General features: G+C 34.0%; 2 protein-coding genes across 2 annotated transcripts; one reads left to right on the top strand and one right to left on the bottom strand.

The window, feature by feature from the left end:
- Window positions 1-3,173: 3,173 nt before the first annotated feature.
- On the bottom strand, window positions 3,174-19,566 carry LOC104900764 (hypothetical protein). The gene is made up of 7 exons (XM_010688268.4): window positions 10,291-19,566; window positions 10,095-10,209; window positions 5,093-5,301; window positions 4,884-5,007; window positions 4,494-4,802; window positions 4,265-4,378; window positions 3,174-3,957 (listed from the first exon to the last, which is right to left on the bottom strand). Exons 3-7 carry the CDS (start codon window positions 5,299-5,301, stop codon window positions 3,697-3,699), a joined length of 1,017 nt encoding a protein of 338 aa, XP_010686570.1. The 5' UTR covers window positions 10,095-10,209; window positions 10,291-19,566; the 3' UTR covers window positions 3,174-3,696.
- On the top strand, window positions 11,810-14,188 carry LOC104900847 (uncharacterized). Its single transcript, XM_048635682.1, has 3 exons — window positions 11,810-12,863; window positions 13,023-13,168; window positions 13,349-14,188. The coding sequence occupies exons 1-3, from the start codon at window positions 11,810-11,812 to the stop codon at window positions 14,186-14,188; spliced, it is 2,040 nt and encodes a 679-aa protein (XP_048491639.1).
- Window positions 19,567-20,129: the final 563 nt, after the last annotated feature.

The raw sequence follows: 20,129 nt of genomic DNA on the forward strand, positions 1-20,129 counted from the left end.
TATTTAATACTCGCGGCCCGAATTTATTAGGCGTTATAGTTTAATTATATTAAGATATAACAAAGTACGTTAGCAAGGTTTTATCAAATTAAAACCGGTAACCCTCAAGGACTAAGACTCCCATGAAATTCAGTATCTAATTGAGTGTGCATTGACTTGTTTGTAAAGTCATCCAACTGAATTTGCACCAACAATGTCTTAGATTTCTGTTCGTCGCAGGCACGTCCAATATATAATAATGTTCAATAATAAATTATGAATGCCAGCTTTCCCTCAAAACTTGATCTGATTACCCAATAATTTATCTAATGAACTAATGGAGTAGCAATACTAGTTTTTTTCTCTTTGGGTTACGGTCGTGCGGACTACTCGGTGAGCCGCCTCATCCGCGAACAGATTAAAGAATAGTATGGCTTCAATTTATGTAGACCAACTAGATATTTTACGAGTTCATTGACAATTAATTAATACAATACTTCAACTCTTCAAGTTTGGACATTGAGTGGTGCACGTAGGATCGCATTTTATGCTGGTCATCACATTTAGGCTAATATCGGTTATTTGTCCCCATAATTTTTTTATTTAAGCCAAGTAACAAGGTTGTGAGTTAGCATCAATCATCATTATCCTAATATGAGTCTTCTTATCCATAATACCATAAACTACCTCGAAAGTCGAAAGCAATAGTATATTACACTAGCTTGTATGCAACAACATTACAATCTCTTGTAACATGGAAAAATAGTAAATAAGAAGAGGGAAAAAAATTGTTTAGCTGCAAGGTTTGAATGTCTCGAATACCGATTTTCAAGGTTTAGTTTCATTGATTAATATTAAACTTACATTATTGGTTTCAAAATTTTCTATTAACAAATTACTTATTAATAATAATAAATTTTTTCATTTAAGTTTGGTTCAGTGATGAACCTCCATACTTCTCCTTTTTTTTTTTTTTACTTGGTTTTGACTTACGCCTATCGATATGCAAATTTGACCCTCAATGTATGGATAAAATGGGTTAATTCAATCTACATATAAAGGGGTGAATTGGGGGGGATATGTACCTACTGCTAGTGCCAACCGGTACTAAAAAAGAATTCGTCAAGTGAAAGAACAATTTAAGGTTGTTTATAGTGAAGTAAGAATTCTATACAAGTGGTGTATGAGAAATTAAAAAAGGTATAAGAGAATGTTGCTTGGGATATGCTGGTCTGGAATAAGCTGAGTGTCCTTAAGCACAAGTTCATCTGTTGGTTAGCTGTTCAAGCTAGATTACAGACAACACAGCAGCTGGCAAGATACAGGATTAGCAATTCAGATTCATGTCTAATTTCTGCTCAAGCTCCTAGGACTCATAGTCATCTGTTTTTTCAGTGCAAGTTCAGTAGTAGCTATTTGCACGTTGTTAAAAACTGGTTAGATATTCAAGCTACAACAACAACAATTCAGGGTCTTAGCAGGTGGATTCAGAATTGGCAAGGAAGGAATAGTAGCTATTGAAATGGAAGTGTGCTTACTATTAGTAGCAGTATTAAGCAAGTTAAGAATATTGTTAAACAAAGAATTGGTACTATGATACCAAAAAAGATTAGTAGGAGAGATTATGTTTGGTTTGTTAGTTTATAGATGCTTAATGTGCTGTAATTAGATGGACAGTTGTCAAGTGTAAGTTGGTTTTTTCCTTGTTGTTGTGGTCCAACCTAGTTGGTTCACTCCTATTGGAAAAGAGTGGTGAGTGTGATGTTTGTATTTGATTGTCTTCCTCTGATTGAGGTGGTATAGGTGTAATTTGTGCAATGAATGAAACTTAATTACTTAGCAAAAAGAAAGAAATAGGAATCAACAAGATAACCAGCATTTGCCATCTAGTCTGTTGCGTTGTTTTCCTCCCTATAAATGTATCTTCTTTTCCAATTATTGAGTACTCGATAAGATAGAGAAAATCCTTGATGATGTACGCAATTTGTCATGGGGATTTCCAGAGGCCTTGAATTTCCTTAATAACTAGTAGATTGTCTCATTTAATGAAAAGGTACATTGGATTCCCACACTAGCTAATAGGCACGAGAATACCTGGATGCAAGGAAGTGGCTTCTGGAATGAACACTTGAGTCGTAACTAAGTTGTAGGCGCATGCTTTGATAAGTTTATCATGGTGATTGTGAATGATAATGCCTGTTGCAATAGAAGAACAAACTAGCCACTAAATTTGAGTTTTAGGAAATTAAAGGAGGAGGAAGCTCCCAAGTAACCAAAATAGGGGGGGGGGGGGGAGGGTTAGAGGAATGTAATTAAGGTATGATAAGGAGCCTCTATTTTTTTTATTTTTTTTATTGATAAGGAAAGAAAACTAGGTTACACCCTGATAGTGGGAAAACCTAACTCATCCTTGCGGATGATGATAAGGAGCCTCTATGGAGTGGGCTTGGTTAATGGAGGTCCTAAAATGCCATTTTGTAAATTAGAAGTTGGCTTTGTATGTTAAGCTTCTTGATGTTGAAAATGACGTTGTTATGTTCTTCCCGATAAACTAAATTTGCGTCATTTACCGGCTGTTACAGGAACTCCCTATAACACTACAAGAATCCGTGTTATTACCTACCGCACTAATCGGTAGGTAATTCATCCAAAACGGTAGGTAAACAAATTACCTACCGCTAAGCGGTAGGTACACATCGGTATGTAAAGGCTTGGTAGGTATTCCGCAGTTACCTACTGATTAATCGGTAGGTAATTTTAGCTACCGATAAATACGAATTACCTACCGGATTTTCAGTAGGTGAAATTATACCTACTACCTTAATCAGTAGGTGATTTACCTACTAAATAAGCGGTAGGTATTTCCCTATCGTGAAAGTGGTAGGTAATTAGCTACCGTTTTTCTAATTTACCTACCATTTATTGAAGACTAAAAATCAGAACCATGCTACAATTACCTACCAATAAGCGGTAGGTATTATTCATTTCACCTATATTTTTTATTGGCACATTGCAAATAAAAAAAAAACCTGTTAATAATAGTAATAATAATTATAATAATAGTTTCCATATAAATATATATATATATATATATATATATATATATATATATATATATATATATATATATATATATATATATATATATAATATATATATATATATATATATATATATATATATATATAGGTAGATAGATATATATAATAAAGTTTAAAAAAGTTAACTAACTTACAACCAAAACCATCAACTACTACATACCCAACTAATAAGGGGGGAAATAGTGCTTATATTTTAAATTCATGTAAAAACATAGCGTACAAAAACCATCGACAAAGTAGCATAGACTACTAATGTAAGTTGTCCAAAACGGAAGCTACTAAAGTAAGTTGTCCAAAATGTAACTTCTAGAACCCCTTTACTCTTGAATAATAATGGAACTAAGTAGCACAAGGAGCGCCTCCACTTGATGGATCTTCATTGTCACGAGAATGAGTTGAACGCTTAGATTTACACAGTTTTGAACCTTTCGAACTCTCTAGAACTTGTCTCTTCAGGACTTCAATATATTCCATAAAATTTTCTCATTTCTTCTTGGTTCTCTTGGTGAGATTTAATGCGCTCCCTCTCTACTGCTATACGTTCATTCTCAAGTTGTTCACACTTCTTCTCATACTCAGCTTGTTTGCGTTCAAGTTCAACCATCCGCTCATTGGCTTATTGTTGAGATTGTTCAAGTTGTTGTTGAGATTGTTGTAATTGACTTGAAAGTTGAGAAAGAAGTGATGGTGTGTAAGCAGTAGTAGAAGAACTATTTTTGCGGGAAGTAGACTTTTTGAACCACAAATCACCACTACATCCTAATCCAGGGACCAACCCTTTCTTTCTTCCACCTACCACCTCCAAGTAGACCTCATTTAGATCTTTATTGATGCCTTTTTCTTTGTACTCAGCCACCTTTTTCTTTTCATAATCATCCTACAATTGATCATAAAGTTACTAAGTTGCAACATATTAAGTAATAATTCTACAAAAATTTCGGCAGAGTCACCTTTGTATATGGAACAAAACCAAATATAACAACCTGCATTATAAACTCATGACCACCCTCCAATCATCCAACACATAACAATAATTCAACAACCAACACATAACACATGGATAACAATCCACCATCCACTCCAATTCGTCTATCAATATATTTCAAGCAAGGTATTGAAGATACATTTGCATATTCCAATTTGTCCATCAACATAAAAGATAGATTGAATTTGTATTTACTTACCATGATTTTTTTTGGCTTAGCACTACAAGGTACTTTCCCAAGGTTGACGTATGTCTTACTATGTGTTGTCAGATACACATCTGCAGCTAGTGGTAATAGACCTTTCTGTTTCGCCTTTATAATAACAAAAGTAAGAAAGTGTCATTATAATTGATTTTAAACATACTAGCTTAATCATACTCATAAGCCTAATACATATATATAAACTAACTTTGAAAGATAAACTAACCAATCGTTCTGCAACTTCATGTGTAGAGATCGAGCCTTGGATGTGCCCAGGGTGAATCACTCCATTTTCCACTCCACTTAGTTTGTTTTTCTTCGCTTGTTCCGATCTCTTCTTGAATTCTGGATCTTCAAGCCTCTCCATTACTTGTTTGTGTACATTCACCTGCATCCATGCAGGGCATACCCCACCCTTTTTCCTTGGTTTTGAGGAAGTTAGCCAATAGTGCAACCTCTTCAGTCTTTTTGCCCCCTTTTGATCAAAAGCTCTTCGAACTTCATCAGCCAACTCTGAACGCCAAGTGAATTTGAGCTACAATATATGTAATTTATTGATTAGTATAGAACAAAATTAAATAGAGTTAAACTAAAATATATGTGATTTTGGTATAACCCTGAATATCCTAAACCATTGATCTTTGGTGTCTTTGTCAACTTCACTCCAATTCCTCCAAGGCTCTTCATAGTACGCTTGTATACAATTTGTAATTTCTCTTGTAACTTTGTTGTGCTCAAACCTTTTCAAAAATAATGGTCATTTCAATTTGTAAGTAACATGTATACAAGAAAAAAATATGTTAATATAAAGAGATTACATATTACCACAATGAATTAGGATCTAACTCCAACTTTTCAGAGCTCGAATCCTCGCCACCGTTTTCCACTACAACATCATTGCTAACTTCTCCCAGAGATGATGTATGAGTGGAAGTTTGTTGCGTCGTGGATAGAATCATGTCTCCATCCCCACAACCTCGACCACCACTTCTACCCTTACCTGCACTTCTTCCTCGACCTGCATTAGGAGCCATCTAAAGCAGAATTCAAACATAACCAAAGGTGTTAGAGTAATGCATCAAGTTCCTATATGACATAAACATATATCCACCACATAAAATTGAATGTATAAATTAAAGTTTCACAATGACAAAGAAACAATAAACAAGCAAACAACACTAAGTTCGGTACACTACTATTACAGTTTTAAATTGCATCAAAGTCATCAAAATCTTCATCTTCCTCTTCATCATTAACATCATCCTGATCATCACCATCATCATTGTCATCATTGGTTTCATAACTCTGCTCACTATCTCCGTTCTCATCGGTGTGTACGTTTTGGGGTATGACTTCATTATCATCTTCCTCTTGATCATCATAGTCCGGCACTTCATCAGGAGCACATAAGGTTGGACGAACGTCAACAACTTCCTCTTGGTAAAAATCAAGGTCAAGTGGAGCATCTATGCCTGACCTTGCTTTAGTTTTAAAAATAGCCCACCATTGAACTCTATCTCTTTTCAAACTTGGATATGGTGCAAAATACACTTGACTTGCTTGATAAGATAGCACAAATGGGTCATACTTTGGGTACTTTCTAACATGATTCACCTCCACGAGTTTATATAGTGGATGAATGTTTGTACCATTCACAGAATCCTACCAATTGCACTTAAACAACACAGTCTTGTATGCTTGAAGGTTACCCACATACACTAATTCAATGACATCTTCCAAAATACCAGAGTAATCTAGCCCTTCATGGCTATGAACACAGACTCCATAGTTCATCGTTGACTTGTGTTGTCCACTTTCTTGTGTTTGGAAGTTGTATCCATTCACATAATATTGGTTCCATGACCTCACTTGTCTTGATGGCCCCATTGCAAGAGCTCGTACTACATCATCATTTGTCATTGATCGAAGGACCTACATTCATAGGATTCGATGGAAATTAATTTGTTATTCATTATGAATAATAGACTTTATTAAGATATGGTTTATAAACGTTAGCTTACATCAGTTTTAAACCATGTTGGGAATTTCCCTTCAGATTTGTTCCACACATCTTCCAATTTAATGTGTGGTTGTGTTTGGACAATGTGTTCCTCAAACTTCCTATAACAAGTGAAAGAAAACATAAGCTTCAAATGTAGTAAAAAACTATTTATTTTTATACTACAAATGAATTTTTTGTTTACCTTTCAAAGTCATCTAGCATTCCAGTGTTTGCTAAGACTTAAAGATGTGCATGTTCATACCCCATATCTTGAAGAAATCGTAATCGACCCTCAGTCGATGTACGACCTCCGTCATCCCTAAAGATTTCAGGTATATCTTGATCACTTTCATTTTCTACGATAGAAGTAACATTCCTTCCCAAATCTCTGGATTTTGTGTCCACTTCTGGTTGGAAATAATTGCTACAAAAGTTTGCAATTTCTTCTGTTAGGTAAGCATTGCATATGGAACCCTCCACAGGTGCCTTGTTACCAACCTTACGTTTCAAGTGATTAACAAACCTACATGCAATGAAGTTCTGATTAATTTGTGTTATATTAAATAACACACTAAGGGCCTGTTCTCTTCGGCATAAAACAACTGAACTGAACTGAATTGATCTGAACTGAACTGATCTGATCTGATCTAAACTGAACTGAATTGAACTGAACTGAACTGAACTGAACTGAATTGAACTGAATTGAACTGAAACGAATAGTGATATGTGAGAGTAAAAGTATTGTCAAGAGCTGAACTGAACTGGTCTGAACTGGACTGAACTGAACTGAACTGAATTGAACTGAACTGATCTGAACTGAATTGAATAGAACTGAACTGAACTGAATTGAACTGAACTGAACTGAACTGAACTGAAAATAAGCTGGGGAGAACAGGCCCTAAATTATAAATTGAAAAAATTATATATTATTAATCATTTCAATGTAGTACCTTTCAAATGGATACATCCATCTATACTGAACTGGTCCTCCAATTTTTGCTTCATCAGGCAAATGAATTGGTAGATGTTCCATGGAGTTGAAAAATGCTGGCGGGAAAATCTTTTCCAATTTGCAAAGGATTTCTGGAATATTCTTTTCTAAACGAACCATGTCCTCATATTGAATTGTGTAAGAACTCAAATCTCGAAAAAATTGACTAATTTCCACCACCACATTCCAGACATGTACGGGGAGCAACTCTTTTAAAGCCACAGGTAGTAACCTTTCCATAAACACATGACAATCATGACTTTTCATTCCAGAAAGCTTACATGATTGGAGATCAACACATCTACTCAAATCCGAGGCAAATCCATCTGGGAACTTTAAGTTACGAACCCATTCACATAAAACTTTTCTTTGAGCTTTATCTAATGCATAAGGTGCTTTTGGCATGCTTGGATTTTCGCTTGCATCCTTAGTGAGCTCTTGTTCTTGCCGTTTACAATAAAGGGTTATATCTTTCCTTGCACTAATAGAATCTGAACTTTGTCCCTTCACATCCATTATTATGTTTATAAGCTGATCGAAGAAATTTTTTTCAATGTGCATGACATCTAAGTTGTGTCGAATCAACAAATCCTTCCAATAAGGAAGTTCCCAAAATATACTTTGCTTGAACCACCCCATTTTCTCCTTTTTCAACCTCTTAAGGGCCTCGGGACCATCAGTGGTCTTAGGTAGCATTGACACGCATTTCCATACATCCTCCCCTCAAAGATTTGGAGGAGGTTCATCTTTTTCAACCATATTCTTTCGAAAAGCTTTTTTGTTCTTTCGAAAAGGATGGTTTTGTGGAAGGTATTGACAATGACAATCAAACCATGTCACTTTACCTCCATTTTGAAGCCAAAATGCCTTACTCTTATCCATGCAATAAGGACATGCTTTTTTCCCTACAGTTGCCTATCCTGATAACATGCCATATGCTGGAAAATCGCTTATTGTCCACATAAGAGCAGCACGTAAATTAAAATTCTGTTTCTTTGAAATGTCATAAGTCGATGCACCATATTCCCACAATTGTTTCAACTCTTCAACTAATGGTTGCATGTACACGTCTATGTTCCCTTTAGGATTTTTGGGAACAGAGACAATCAAAGAAAGGAACATAAATGGTTTTTTCATGCACATTGATGGAGGTAAGTTGTATGGAGTAAGAATTACTGGCCAACATGAATATTTTCCTCCAAATTGGAGTAGGTATCATCAAAATGCTTCCAAGCATCCCCATCACTTGGGTGTGCCATGGTGCCTTTAGTCCTTGGATTTTTATGGTGCCAAGTCATTTCCTTTGCAATATTATTTGTGGCATACAACCTTTGCAATCTTGGAGTGATTGGGAAATATGTGAGAACTTTGACTGGAATGAGCTTTCCTCTAGAGGTCTTTTTATATCGATCACTACCATACACTTTGCATTGTTGTAAGTGTGCACCGTTCTTCCAAAATAGCATGCAACCATTAGGGCACGTGTGTATTTTCTCATGAGGAAGTTGCAAACCTTTAAGAACTTTTTTTGTATCATAAAAAGTTCTACTCATTAGGTTATTGTTTGGAATAGCCTCATTCACTAAGGAAGCGAACGCATCAACACACCTATGTGGTAAACTGTATTCACATTTAAAAGCTGTTATCCTTGCAGCCATCTCTAAAACGGACATGTTGCTCCCTTCATACAATGGATCTTTCGAGGCCTTAAGTAAATAAAAAAACTTCTTCGCTTCATCATTTGGTTCTTCTTCAACTTCATCTCCTGCATTGTGATTTAGATTTTCATGAAGCGATCCAAATGCATCAACGATCATATCCTGGTAAGGATTGGATTTCTCTACAAGTGGTTGAGAGATGTTTTTTTCCCCGTGACAAATCCACTAAAAGTACGAATGACAAAAGCCTCTCCTGTATAAGTGCTCTCTAACTGTCTCAACATCTAGAAAGCATCTATTATTGCACTTCTAGCATGGGCATCTAATCTGGTTGGAGTCCTTGTGTACTTGATGTTGTGTAGCAAACTCAATAATCTCTTGGACCCTGTTGACAAATTCGGTCCTAAGTAACCCTCCATCAACTCTATTGTACATCCAACTGCGCTCTACGCGTTTCATTGTTATAACTCTACAAGTCTACCGAGAAAAAGTGTTATATCTTATAATAATCACTAATAATGAAGTAGGAAATTGTGTGCATAAAAACATAACATTTTCTCATTTTAAGCTCATACTAGTACATATGATGCAATAAGAAAACACACACCTAAATCACATGCCACTTTTAATGAGATTATATATAAAAAAAGGTAACAATCAACAATACAAAGTAGTTTAAAAAAAACTAATGGAAGTGCTAGTATGAAATATTTTAATTAGGCGTCCTAAGAAAGAATTTTATGTGGGTATATTATACACAACCTATTATAAAATTGTAGAGAGTATTTTTGTTACCTTCAATGCATCGTGAAGTTACCAATTTAATGATTGTATTGGACCCCTTAATTAATATCTTTTCTTTCCATGTAAAGTCAACTTCTATGGGTTTTTTATCACTAGATTTTTGAAGGTACATATATATGCTACTTTAGAAAACCACACCAATATAATGCTACATTTTTATAATGTCACTTGGCTTCTACATAGCACTTATACTATACAGGAAAGTGCAAAATTCATTCAACATAATTTACAGTAACAACATATATATAAATATAATTCCATAGTCACTAATCCCCAATCACAATTACATCTTATTATCTTAACAAGTATAATTTAATTATAGCAAAGGCTAAAATATAATTTGAAGAAAAGAAAAAAAAACAATTAAATTACCTAAAATCAGAATGGTGAGGATGAATTGATTGAAGGAAGCGAAATCAACCAACAGTGGTAGCAACGGTCGGCATCATAATTCAAACACCTTTGCTCTAAATTCTTCTCCAATCAACTAATAAAACTACTGTCATTAGTGTAAGTTACCATGAAAATGATTCCACAACAACAACATAAGGATGGAGAAAAAAGTTACCATGAGAGCATTCAACAACATAAGGATTTCCGGCAGCAAAGGCGGTAAGGCGACAACAATTTCGGCAGCAAAGGCGGTAAGGCGACAACACTTTCGGCAGCAAAGGCGACAGCAGCAACAATTCCGGCGACAGCAGCAACAATTCGCGGCGACAGCAGCAACAATTCGCGGCGACAGCAGCAACAATTTGCGGTGGCGATTCGGCGCCAGCAAAGGCGGTCAAGCGACGATTTCCGGCAGCTAGGGTTTCATCAATGGTGGCAGCTTTAATTGGCGTTATTTGGGTGAAGTTGGACCACGTTTTTTCGGAGTGATAACAAAACAGACATACTTGGTAGGGTTTCTAATGGGTAATTGGGATATACCTACTATAATAATTTACCTACCACTAAACAGTAGGTATTATTATAAAATTAGTTGGTATTTTCTTTTTATAGAGATAATTCTTTAATTGTTATACCAACTGCAAAATAGTAGGTATAAGGAGATAAGTGGTAGGTAAATAGCTACTATTTTTTTAAAATGGTAGGTGTTAAATAAGAGTGGTAGGTAAATTACCTACCGATTTTTAAAAACAGTAGGTGTTAAATGTGATCAGTAGCTAAATTATCTACCGATGTCAAAGTAGTAGGTATTTTCACGGAGCAGTAGCTATAATAATAATTACCTACTGATTGAAATGCGGTAGATAATTTTGATAGGTAATAAGACGGATTCTTGTAGTGTATAACCTTCAATAAAGGATCCATATATGGCAGTACATGGGGAAGGAATGTGAAATCTTCCAAAAACACTCAGGATGGTGCATAGGGAATGGGCTTAAATGAAAGAAACTAAGGGTTAAGTAGGTCATGTGATGTACACATGCTAGTCAGCGCTAGAAAATTAAAGTCAATCGTCGGAATCCGAAAACAAAATTTATCTCACAAAAAAAAATCATATAAAGTGGCTTCGTGCAAATATTTCTAATAGGCAGTTTGTCATAAAAATTGTCATTCAAAAGGTGGTTTATAACTATTTTTTCTATTACTTATGCTTTTTTTAAAACTGAAAAAGGAATATTACTCTTTTCGTCTCATATTATCACAACTTTTTCTATATATAGATATATATTGCAAGATTTCCCTTTTAAGCATGGACCTACTTTCCTCCTTTTTTCTTCCAAAAATATTGGACTCTTGTGGGAAACTCGGTAATCAGAGCTGTCCGCGCATTTTTTCACTCTGGTAGAATCTTATCTGAAATCAATCATACGTTTTTAGCTTTAATTCCTAAAATTGAAAATCCCGAAAAAGCTTCTCAATTTCACCCAATTAGCCTTTGTACTACTATTTACAAAATAATAGCAAAAATTTTAGCGAACCGATTGAAGGTGGTTTTGGGAAAAATTATTCACCCTCTTCAAGGGGCCTTTGTTCCAGAAAGATTAATTCAAGATAATATTTTAATTGCTCATGAAGTTTTTCACTCCTTCAGAAAGAAGTCGGGTAAGGAAGGCTGGTTGGCTATTAAATTGGATATGGAGAAAGCTTATGATAGGCTGGAGTGGAATTTTATTTATGCAATGCTCCAGCACTTAGGTTTTAGTATGGTTTGGATTAATTGGATTCGTGCTTGTCTGTCTTCTGTCTCCTTTTCGGTTTTGGCTAATGGTATTCCTGGTGATAGATTTTTTCCATCTAGGGGAATTCGTCAGGGTGACCCTTTATCCCCTTATTTGTTTATCTTGTGTGCAGAGTTATTAGCTAGGCAATTCCACCACAATAGCATGACTAATGACAAATTAGTGGGGGTTTCGATAGGAAAGTCTGGAGTAAAAGTTCATTTCTTAACTTTCGCAGATGATACCATGATATTTGCTAAGGCAAACAAGGATAGTTGCGTGCTGATTAAATCCATTTTAGATAAATATTGCTCCATGTCGGGTCAATTAGTCAATTTTAACAAATCAGCATTTCAATGTACTGCCAATGTTTCTGATTCGGAGATAGAGGTTTTCCAAGAAATATTAAATATGGATTACTCATCCTCTCTGGATAGCTATTTAGGTTGTCCCATTATTGATCGTCGGGTTACTAAAGAAACTTTTATGCCTATTGTGAATAAAGTTCAAGCTCAATTACCAAAATGGAAGGCGAATTCCCTTTCTCAGGCTGGTAGAGCGGTCCTAATTCAGGCAAATCTGGCCACTAAAGCTAATTACCAGATGCAAAGTTTCTTGCTTCCGAAAACTATTTTAAATAAGCTTGATAGTAGCTATCGTAATTTTTTCTGGAATAAAGAAAATCAATCTAAGTCACCCAATTTGATAGGGTGGGATCGTATTTGCACTCCTAAACCTTTTGGAGGTCTAGGATTTAGAAAAGCTGATGTTAACAATATTGCTCATCAAATGAAACTTCTTTGGAGATTGCTTAAAAATGATAATAATTTATGGGTTATTTTGGCGAAAAGAAAATACTGCAAAAATAGAGACTTTTTGAATTATAAAGTTTCTCCGAACTCTTCTTGGCAATGGAAAAAGCTTATGTCTCTAAGACCACTATTTCGATCAGGACTTAGATGGCAAGTTGGTAATGGGGTTAAAATTAATTTTTGGCACAATAATTGGGTTTATCCGTACCCTTTAAGCAAAATAATTCAAAATTACACCAATAATAATTTAAGAGTCAAGACTTTATAACGGAAGCTAAAACTTGGGATCTCCAACACTTAAATACTCTTCTTCCTAGGAATTTGTATTTTGATTTCCCAAATCTTCATCCCCACTAATGATGTTGATGATGAGGTTTTCTGGGGTCCGGCGGGTGATGGTATCTATTCTGTTAAGTCTGGTGCTAGGCATCTTATTGATAATAAAATTGGTTCTCAAGATCAGGTGGAGTTTAAGTGGATTTGGAAGTCATCCTTACCGCCTAAAATTAAAAATTTTCTTTGGAAAGCATGTAATAATGGGTTACCAACAAAGGATAGACTAGAGCAAATGAAAATTTTCACTCCCCAACAATGTGAATTTTGTGGTTGCTGCCCTGAGACTACCTCTCATTTATTTTTTCAGTGTCGTTTTGTTGTTGATCTTTTCCTTCAATTAGAGGAAGACTGCGACTGGCCTCAAATTCCAGTGGCAATGTCTTTTGTTTTGTTCCGACAAAATCTTCAAGTTTGTATAGATAAGTTAGGAATGGATAAAACGTGCCAACTAGCCATGGGTTGGTGGTTTGTGTGGTTTGCTCGTAATAAAATTATTTTCTCCGAGGAGGCTTTTTCGGTAAGACAACTTAGTTGTCTTATTGTGAAATTTGCCAATGAGTGGAATCTTTGTAAAATTTCCCAAGATAATATGGTGCCTTCCAAGATCAACCTTTCGAACCAAGTTTTGATTTCGGGCAGTCGGTCCAAGAGTTGGGTCCCTCCTCCTCAAGGCTTTTTTAAAATAAATTTTGATGGGTCTAAATACCAAGATGGGAGGGCAGCCTTTGGTTTTGTGATTAGAAACTACCTTGGTGATGCTATCTTAGCGGGTTGCAATTCAGTGCCTGCAGATTACTCTATTGTCCAGGCTGAGGCTGCGGGTCTTCGGGAAGCTATCACAGCAGCTCGCTTTCTTAATCTGGAAAATATTCTTATTGAAGGAGATAATCTTTCTGTGATCAATTCTCTTCTTAAGATTTGGAAGCCCCCTTGGTCAATTAATGCTATTCTTTCTGATGCAGGGCTCGAATTATCCAAATTTCGAGGGTTTTCTATTGCGCATTGTTTCCCGGAGGCTAATCGGGCAGCAGATTTTATGGCTCATGAAGGTCACAGAGCGACCAACCTCATCTACAAGTTTCCTCCTTACTCTTTGGATTTTTCTCTTGTCATCCGCAAGGATGTTTTAGGCTGGCCTCCAGATTAGGGATTCTGTCCTAGTTTTCTTTTCCGTATCAAAAAAAAAAAAAAGAAAAAAAATGGACCTACTCTCTATTTATATCTCATGCATTTTACTATTTTATTTCTAATTTTAGACATTTTAGGCATGAACCTACCTCTTAAGACTTATAAATGTCTAATATTTAGTACTTTAGGTTTATTAAACATAAAATTAGAATATTATTTTGGTCGGTAAAAATACTTAAGATTTTAGGCGTCTGTAAAATAATGAATCCTAAATGTTTGATATTTTACTCAAACTGTAATTTATAGAGATTTTAAACACTGTTGAGTACAAATAAACTCTTGAGCATTGGCTGGCAGTTTTGTTGATTGACAAGTTCCAAGAAAAATCTGACGCGGCACGGCATCAAATTTGCATATGTTCATTAGTCAAGGCACACTCTGAGAGTTTGAAACTTTTGAATACTGTGTACCAATTCCTTCATTACATTTGGAGCAATCTTTGACTAATCCAAGTAGCATTGAAACATTGGTTATGCTATATGCAGCCCTTAGGGCTGCATATAAGACATAAAATGAAAATTAGTTGTTAATTTATGACAAAAGTTTGCATTAATCTATGTAATAAATGATCAATTAATGCTTGTTTTTTTCATTTTTAGCTTCTTATATGCATCCCTTAGGGCTGCATTTAGCTTTTCCCTTGAAACATAAAGGCTATGTTCAGTTCACCTTATTTTTGCTTATTTCAGATCTAATCTAATCAGATCAGAAAAAATAAGTTTAGATCAGATCATTTCAGATCAGATAATGCTTATATTTAAAAAAACTCATCATTACTATTAAATATCTTTCATTACATATTAGTAAAAATTATAATAATTGAATATTAATAAAGTACTCATTGAGACGAATCAAAAAAGACCCCACATGACTATATTTTTTCTTATATATTGAGAAAATCTAAAAGATTCTCTCTAATTGTGAATAGTGTCAAGATTCTAAGTGAGAAAGATAAAAAAAAACAAAGGAAGTATTATTATTTACTAGTATATTTGTTCAAAAGGATTATTATTGTTGTTGTTGTACTTATTAATTATTAATATTGGTAATTATTATTAATCTTGTTGTTATCATTATAAATATCATTGTTATCATTATTTTAAGTTATTTTGTTGTTATTAAATAATAGAAAATTAAAAGCCACGTGTTAAGAACATAAGATTGACACAAAAATAAGAAATATATAAAATATGATAGCTCAAATCCATGACAAAGAAACTACTAAGTTCGAATTACATTTCAAAATAAGCTAAGTGCGAGATACAAATTATAAATTTAGATTCGGTATACCTCTTCCTACCTAATTCCAAATCGCTCTAGCTATTTGAAGTTGCACGCTGTTTATTTCTTTCTTTCGCAAGTCATAGTTGTTTGTATATCTTATTTTATTTTCAAAGTTATGGGTATCTGGTGAATTTTTTTAAAAGTTAGGGGTATCTGGTGAATTTTGAAAAAAAGATGGGGTATTTGGTGAATAAATTTTTTTGTCAGGGGTATCTGGTGAAAAAACCGTATTTTATATGAAAAAAAGAGTTGACTCTGCCGACTTCTCAAGTATGAAACATTTTTCTTTTAAGGGAAAGTGTGAAACATTGTATAAGTGCTCTTATAAATTAATGACTTGGGTTATATAATTATTTTTAGTAATAATTATTATTATTATGATTATAATAATTGTTGTTGTTCTTATAATAGTGATAATAATAATTATTATTATTAATAATAAAAATTGTGTAAAAGTTGTAATAGAAATAAAATGATAATAATAGTAATACTACAAATAAGATATTATATTGTATTGCATAATAATGAATTACAAAGTAATAATATAATAGTAATAATATATTTTATAAAAGATAAGATCTTGTAAATCAGATCAGTTCGAATCAGATCAGATCAGAAAAAATAAGTTCAGATCATATCAGATAAGTTCAGATTAGAAAAATTCAGGTAAACTAAATATAGCCATAATTGATTCTCAGTTTAACATAGATATGTAATCAATCTGCTCTTCACTTTATTTTTATAAATGATAAAGTTGGAACTTCTCTCGTGTGAATGGTCTCCTAACCTTTTTTTTCTCTTTACCTTTATAAAAAAAGTAGCTTTATTTGTCTTTTGTTAGTTGCACCATTTGTTTTTTCACATTTACCGAGACGTTTCTTTAAACGTTAATATATCTTATTATGTGTAAGTAAGAATTTAAAAAATTTGATATTTGGAATTCTCGCATTGAGACAAATCTACCAAGACCCCACTTGACTACCTTTTTTTCTTATGTAATGATGCGAGATAGTATAACAAAGTTGATTGATGAAAAGTGGCCCAAAATCAAATGATGCAATTAAAAAAATACACAGGTAGTATATAACAATTGAATTATTATACTTCCTTCGGTTTTTTACATGTTACACTTTTACAATTACGGACTGCTAAACAACTTTTGGAAAGGAGAGAGAGATACAGACAAACAAAACAAAAGGATCCCATGTGAACATGTAATACGAGAGGAATAGATAAAAGTTATTACTCAAAATGAAAGTGTAACATCTAATTTGAAATTTTCTTAAATGAACTACATTTATGCAAATAACTCAATCCGGGAATGGAAGTTTTTCTATATAGCAAGTATGTCACTTGGTAATGTAACTCTTTCATAAATTGGGGAAGATAAGGGAATTTTGGATAAATTAATCAAATGAAAAAGATGGTATAATCATTTCATTGATTTATAGATAGTTTGTTGGCGCATATAAAATATACATCAATTGTATAGAAAATTTTATGATCTTGAAAATAAGAAAAATACGTCGTATTGATTTTTGGCGAAGGAAAATCAAATCTTTGAATGGGTTACATGGAACAACATTTATCTGTTTTTAATATTCTTTTCGTCCTTATTTTCAATTAATAGATCTTTAATGTTTGGACCATTAAACGAATTACAACTTGCTTTTGTTGCTTTCACCCGTCGTTCTAACTATCTGCAATAAGGACCACTAGTAGGAGGACAGATCCTGGAACATTTAGAATATCGGCTTTGTTGTTTGCTCTTCACACGCTTTTATGGTTTTCCTTGTATTATCCACACTTATTTATGTCTAATTTTACTATTCATTACCATGAAAAAATGTACCAAAACAAAGATGTCAATATACTTACAAGCTTGATGAGGTGATTTAAGAATTGAATGGAATGGAACAGATGTGATTCCATTTTTAATGATAAAAAAGTTATTTTATACATCCTCTTTAGATAATGTGTTTAAATGAATCAAACAAAACAATACAAAAGAAATAGAAATTTAATTATGAAAATTTCATATTAAAAGAGAGGGGTGTAAATAAATACAAGAATTAGACTCCTTAGCCTAGAGAAAATACCTAATACTAGTATAACAACCGCCCATAGTTAGGGATGCTCAAATTGGAGGAGGCCAAATCTCACCATTAATGTGCCATAGGGTCCAGGAGACAACGTGACATACTCTGCCCCAAATTTCTTCGCAAAACAAGGAATTTTAAGATTCGGTAACTTGAGTAGTAGAAATTGCTTGGTTGGTCGTGTATGGGCGAGTTACTGAATTACTTTCAGCTTGGTTTTCGGCAATGAATAGTACGATGTTCAATTATCAAGAAAGGAAAATTTTTCTTCGAAGATTTTATTAAAACTGATCAAAGGCCATTTGCTATGTGATGCCGTGATGGTAATAGGAAAAGTACTTGTGGCCTGTCTAAAATAAAAACCTAGATAATGGGTTCCAGTGTGACAATTTCGATTGACGTTTTTGTAGTCTATGCATAGAATTGGACAATGTGAATCGGCATTATCATATGTGAAAGTATTGGGTCAGACCGTCTGACCCAATACATATTGTCAGACAGGCTGCCCAGTACTATACAATTTTAATTTGTTTTGTTACGCAGAGCGAGTACCCCTACTTCTCTCATATTGAAGAAAATCATTTTTCAGAATTTGAATTTCAGAAATTCCACTCGACGCCTTTTTCTCTCTCCTCATCGTCTGTTTCAATCTAGGTTTTGGAAAGTTGAAGAAGACAAAAAAAATAGTAATATAGCCAAGCTTCCAAAAGAATGGGAATAACTCTGAAATCAAAAAGACCTCATGAAGACATTGATGAAGAAGACGAATTTGAATGGGATAATTACAACAAAAAAGAAGGGAAAATTTTTAAGAGAAAGAGATGAACTCCAAATCAAATAGGGGAGTGGTCTGACTTTTGAATGTGATAAAAATTTTGTGAAAGAGATTGCAGCGAAGCAGAGGTGAGGGGAGGAGAGAGAAAATGATGTTCAGTCTTCATTCTTTTCCTATTTTCCATTTTCAGTTGGACTTTCTTTTGTTTCAGTTGGACTTTATTTTGTTTCAGTTGGACTTTGTTTTATTTCAGTTGGACTTTGTTTTGTTTAAGTTGGACTTTTTTTGTTTCAGTTGGACTTTGTTTTGTTTCAGTTGGACTTTGTTTTGTTTCAGTTGAACTTTGTTTCGTAATATGTATACCAACTGAAACACATAATGGACCAACTGAAAGAAATAATGGGCCAACTGAAAGAAATAATGGACTAACTGAAAAAAAAATAAAGACTACCTGAAAAAAAAATGAAGACTACCTGAAACTCAAGAGAAGTGCATATTGCTGCAGAAGAAAATGGGGCGAAGGAAGATGCCCTGCTCTTATCGACTGAATTAGGCACTGATTACTTCATGAATGCCATCTGTTGAAATTTTGAAATACGCAGTAACATACATAGTCAGGTATCCTTGTTTGCTTGTAACATTTTCGTTAGCTGAAGGAGCATATAGCCATATAGTCAACAGTGTTTGTAATGAATTTGTTAACCTTCACCATCTTGATATTAGGAATTAGGAGTTTGAGACTTTTCCTTCCTTAAGGAAGGAGGAATGTATATTGCTCCAGAAGAAAATGGGGCGAAGGAAGATGGAACTATCAAGAAGAAGAAGAAAAAGAGATGGGTTTATTTTTCAGAATGTAATGTGAATGTGAGGTCCTTCATAAGAAAAAGAAGAAATTGAGTTACTCTCTGCATATATTTCTAAACTTGGTGTGAGATTCAGATGATTCAGAAAATAAAATTCTCCTTCTCTCTTTCCTACAAATTCTATCTCAGCTTGTTGTTTAATAATGAAGAAGAAGGAGAAAGTGAGAGAAAGCAGAGGTTAGTGTTTTGTTTTCTTTTCAGTTGGACTTTGTTTTCTTTCAATTGAACTTTGTTTTCTTTCAGTTGGACTTTTTTTTTCTTTCAGTTGGACTTTGTTTTCTTTCAGTTAGACTTTGTTTTCTTTCAGTTGGACTTTGTTTTCTTTCAGTTGGACTTTGTTTTTTCTTTCGATTGGACTTTGCTTTCTTTCAGTTGGACTTTGTTTTCTTTCAGTTGGACTTTGTTTCGTAATATGTATACCAACTGAAACAAAAAATGGACCAACTGAAAGAAATAATGGGCCAACTGAAAGAAATAATGGACTAACTGAAAAAAATGAAGACTACCTGAAAAAAAATTAAGACTACCTGAAAAAAAATTGGAACCACCTGAAAGTCGTCCGACCAAAGATTATGGTCGGACGAGTCCGACACAATACGTTCTCTTATTATATATTCTAATAGTTAGAAATTTTATTACTAATTAACAAAAAAAAAAATTTGTTGAAACTAGAGTGAGATAAAGGAAGAAAAGTACGCTGAACTATATATGTGAAGAAAATTGAATAAATTACGAGCATGAATTTCATGACTTGCTTCTTCGAAACATCTACAAAACAACATTGTGAAAGTGAAAGATAGCTTAATAGTTAGAATATATATCTCCCACTTTTAAGAGGTATTGAGGTCGATTGTCATCCTTGACAATGCAAGTTGGAAT

The sequence above is a fragment of the Beta vulgaris genome, chromosome 8 (assembly GCF_026745355.1).
Source record: "Beta vulgaris subsp. vulgaris cultivar EL10 chromosome 8, EL10.2, whole genome shotgun sequence".
NCBI lineage: Eukaryota > Viridiplantae > Streptophyta > Magnoliopsida > Caryophyllales > Amaranthaceae > Beta > Beta vulgaris.

Bases quoted from the DNA above. Each gene is read 5' to 3' on its own strand.
- LOC104900764 (XM_010688268.4), bottom strand. From the start codon at position 5,301: ATGGCTCCTAATGCAGGTCGAGGAAGAAGTGCAGGTAAGGGTAGAAGT. The intron at 5,008-5,092 runs GTAATATGTAAT...ATTTTTGAAAAG, and splicing joins TTAGATCCTAATTCATTGTG to GTTTGAGCACAACAAAGTTA. The intron at 4,803-4,883 runs GTTATACCAAAA...CATATATTGTAG, and splicing joins AATGGTTTAGGATATTCAGG to CTCAAATTCACTTGGCGTTC.
- LOC104900847 (XM_048635682.1), top strand. From the start codon at position 11,810: ATGGAGAAAGCTTATGATAGGCTGGAGTGGAATTTTATTTATGCAATG. The intron at 12,864-13,022 runs GTAATGGGGTTA...TCTTCTTCCTAG, and splicing joins AGGACTTAGATGGCAAGTTG to GAATTTGTATTTTGATTTCC. The intron at 13,169-13,348 runs GTGGAGTTTAAG...TTATTTTTTCAG, and splicing joins AAATTGGTTCTCAAGATCAG to TGTCGTTTTGTTGTTGATCT.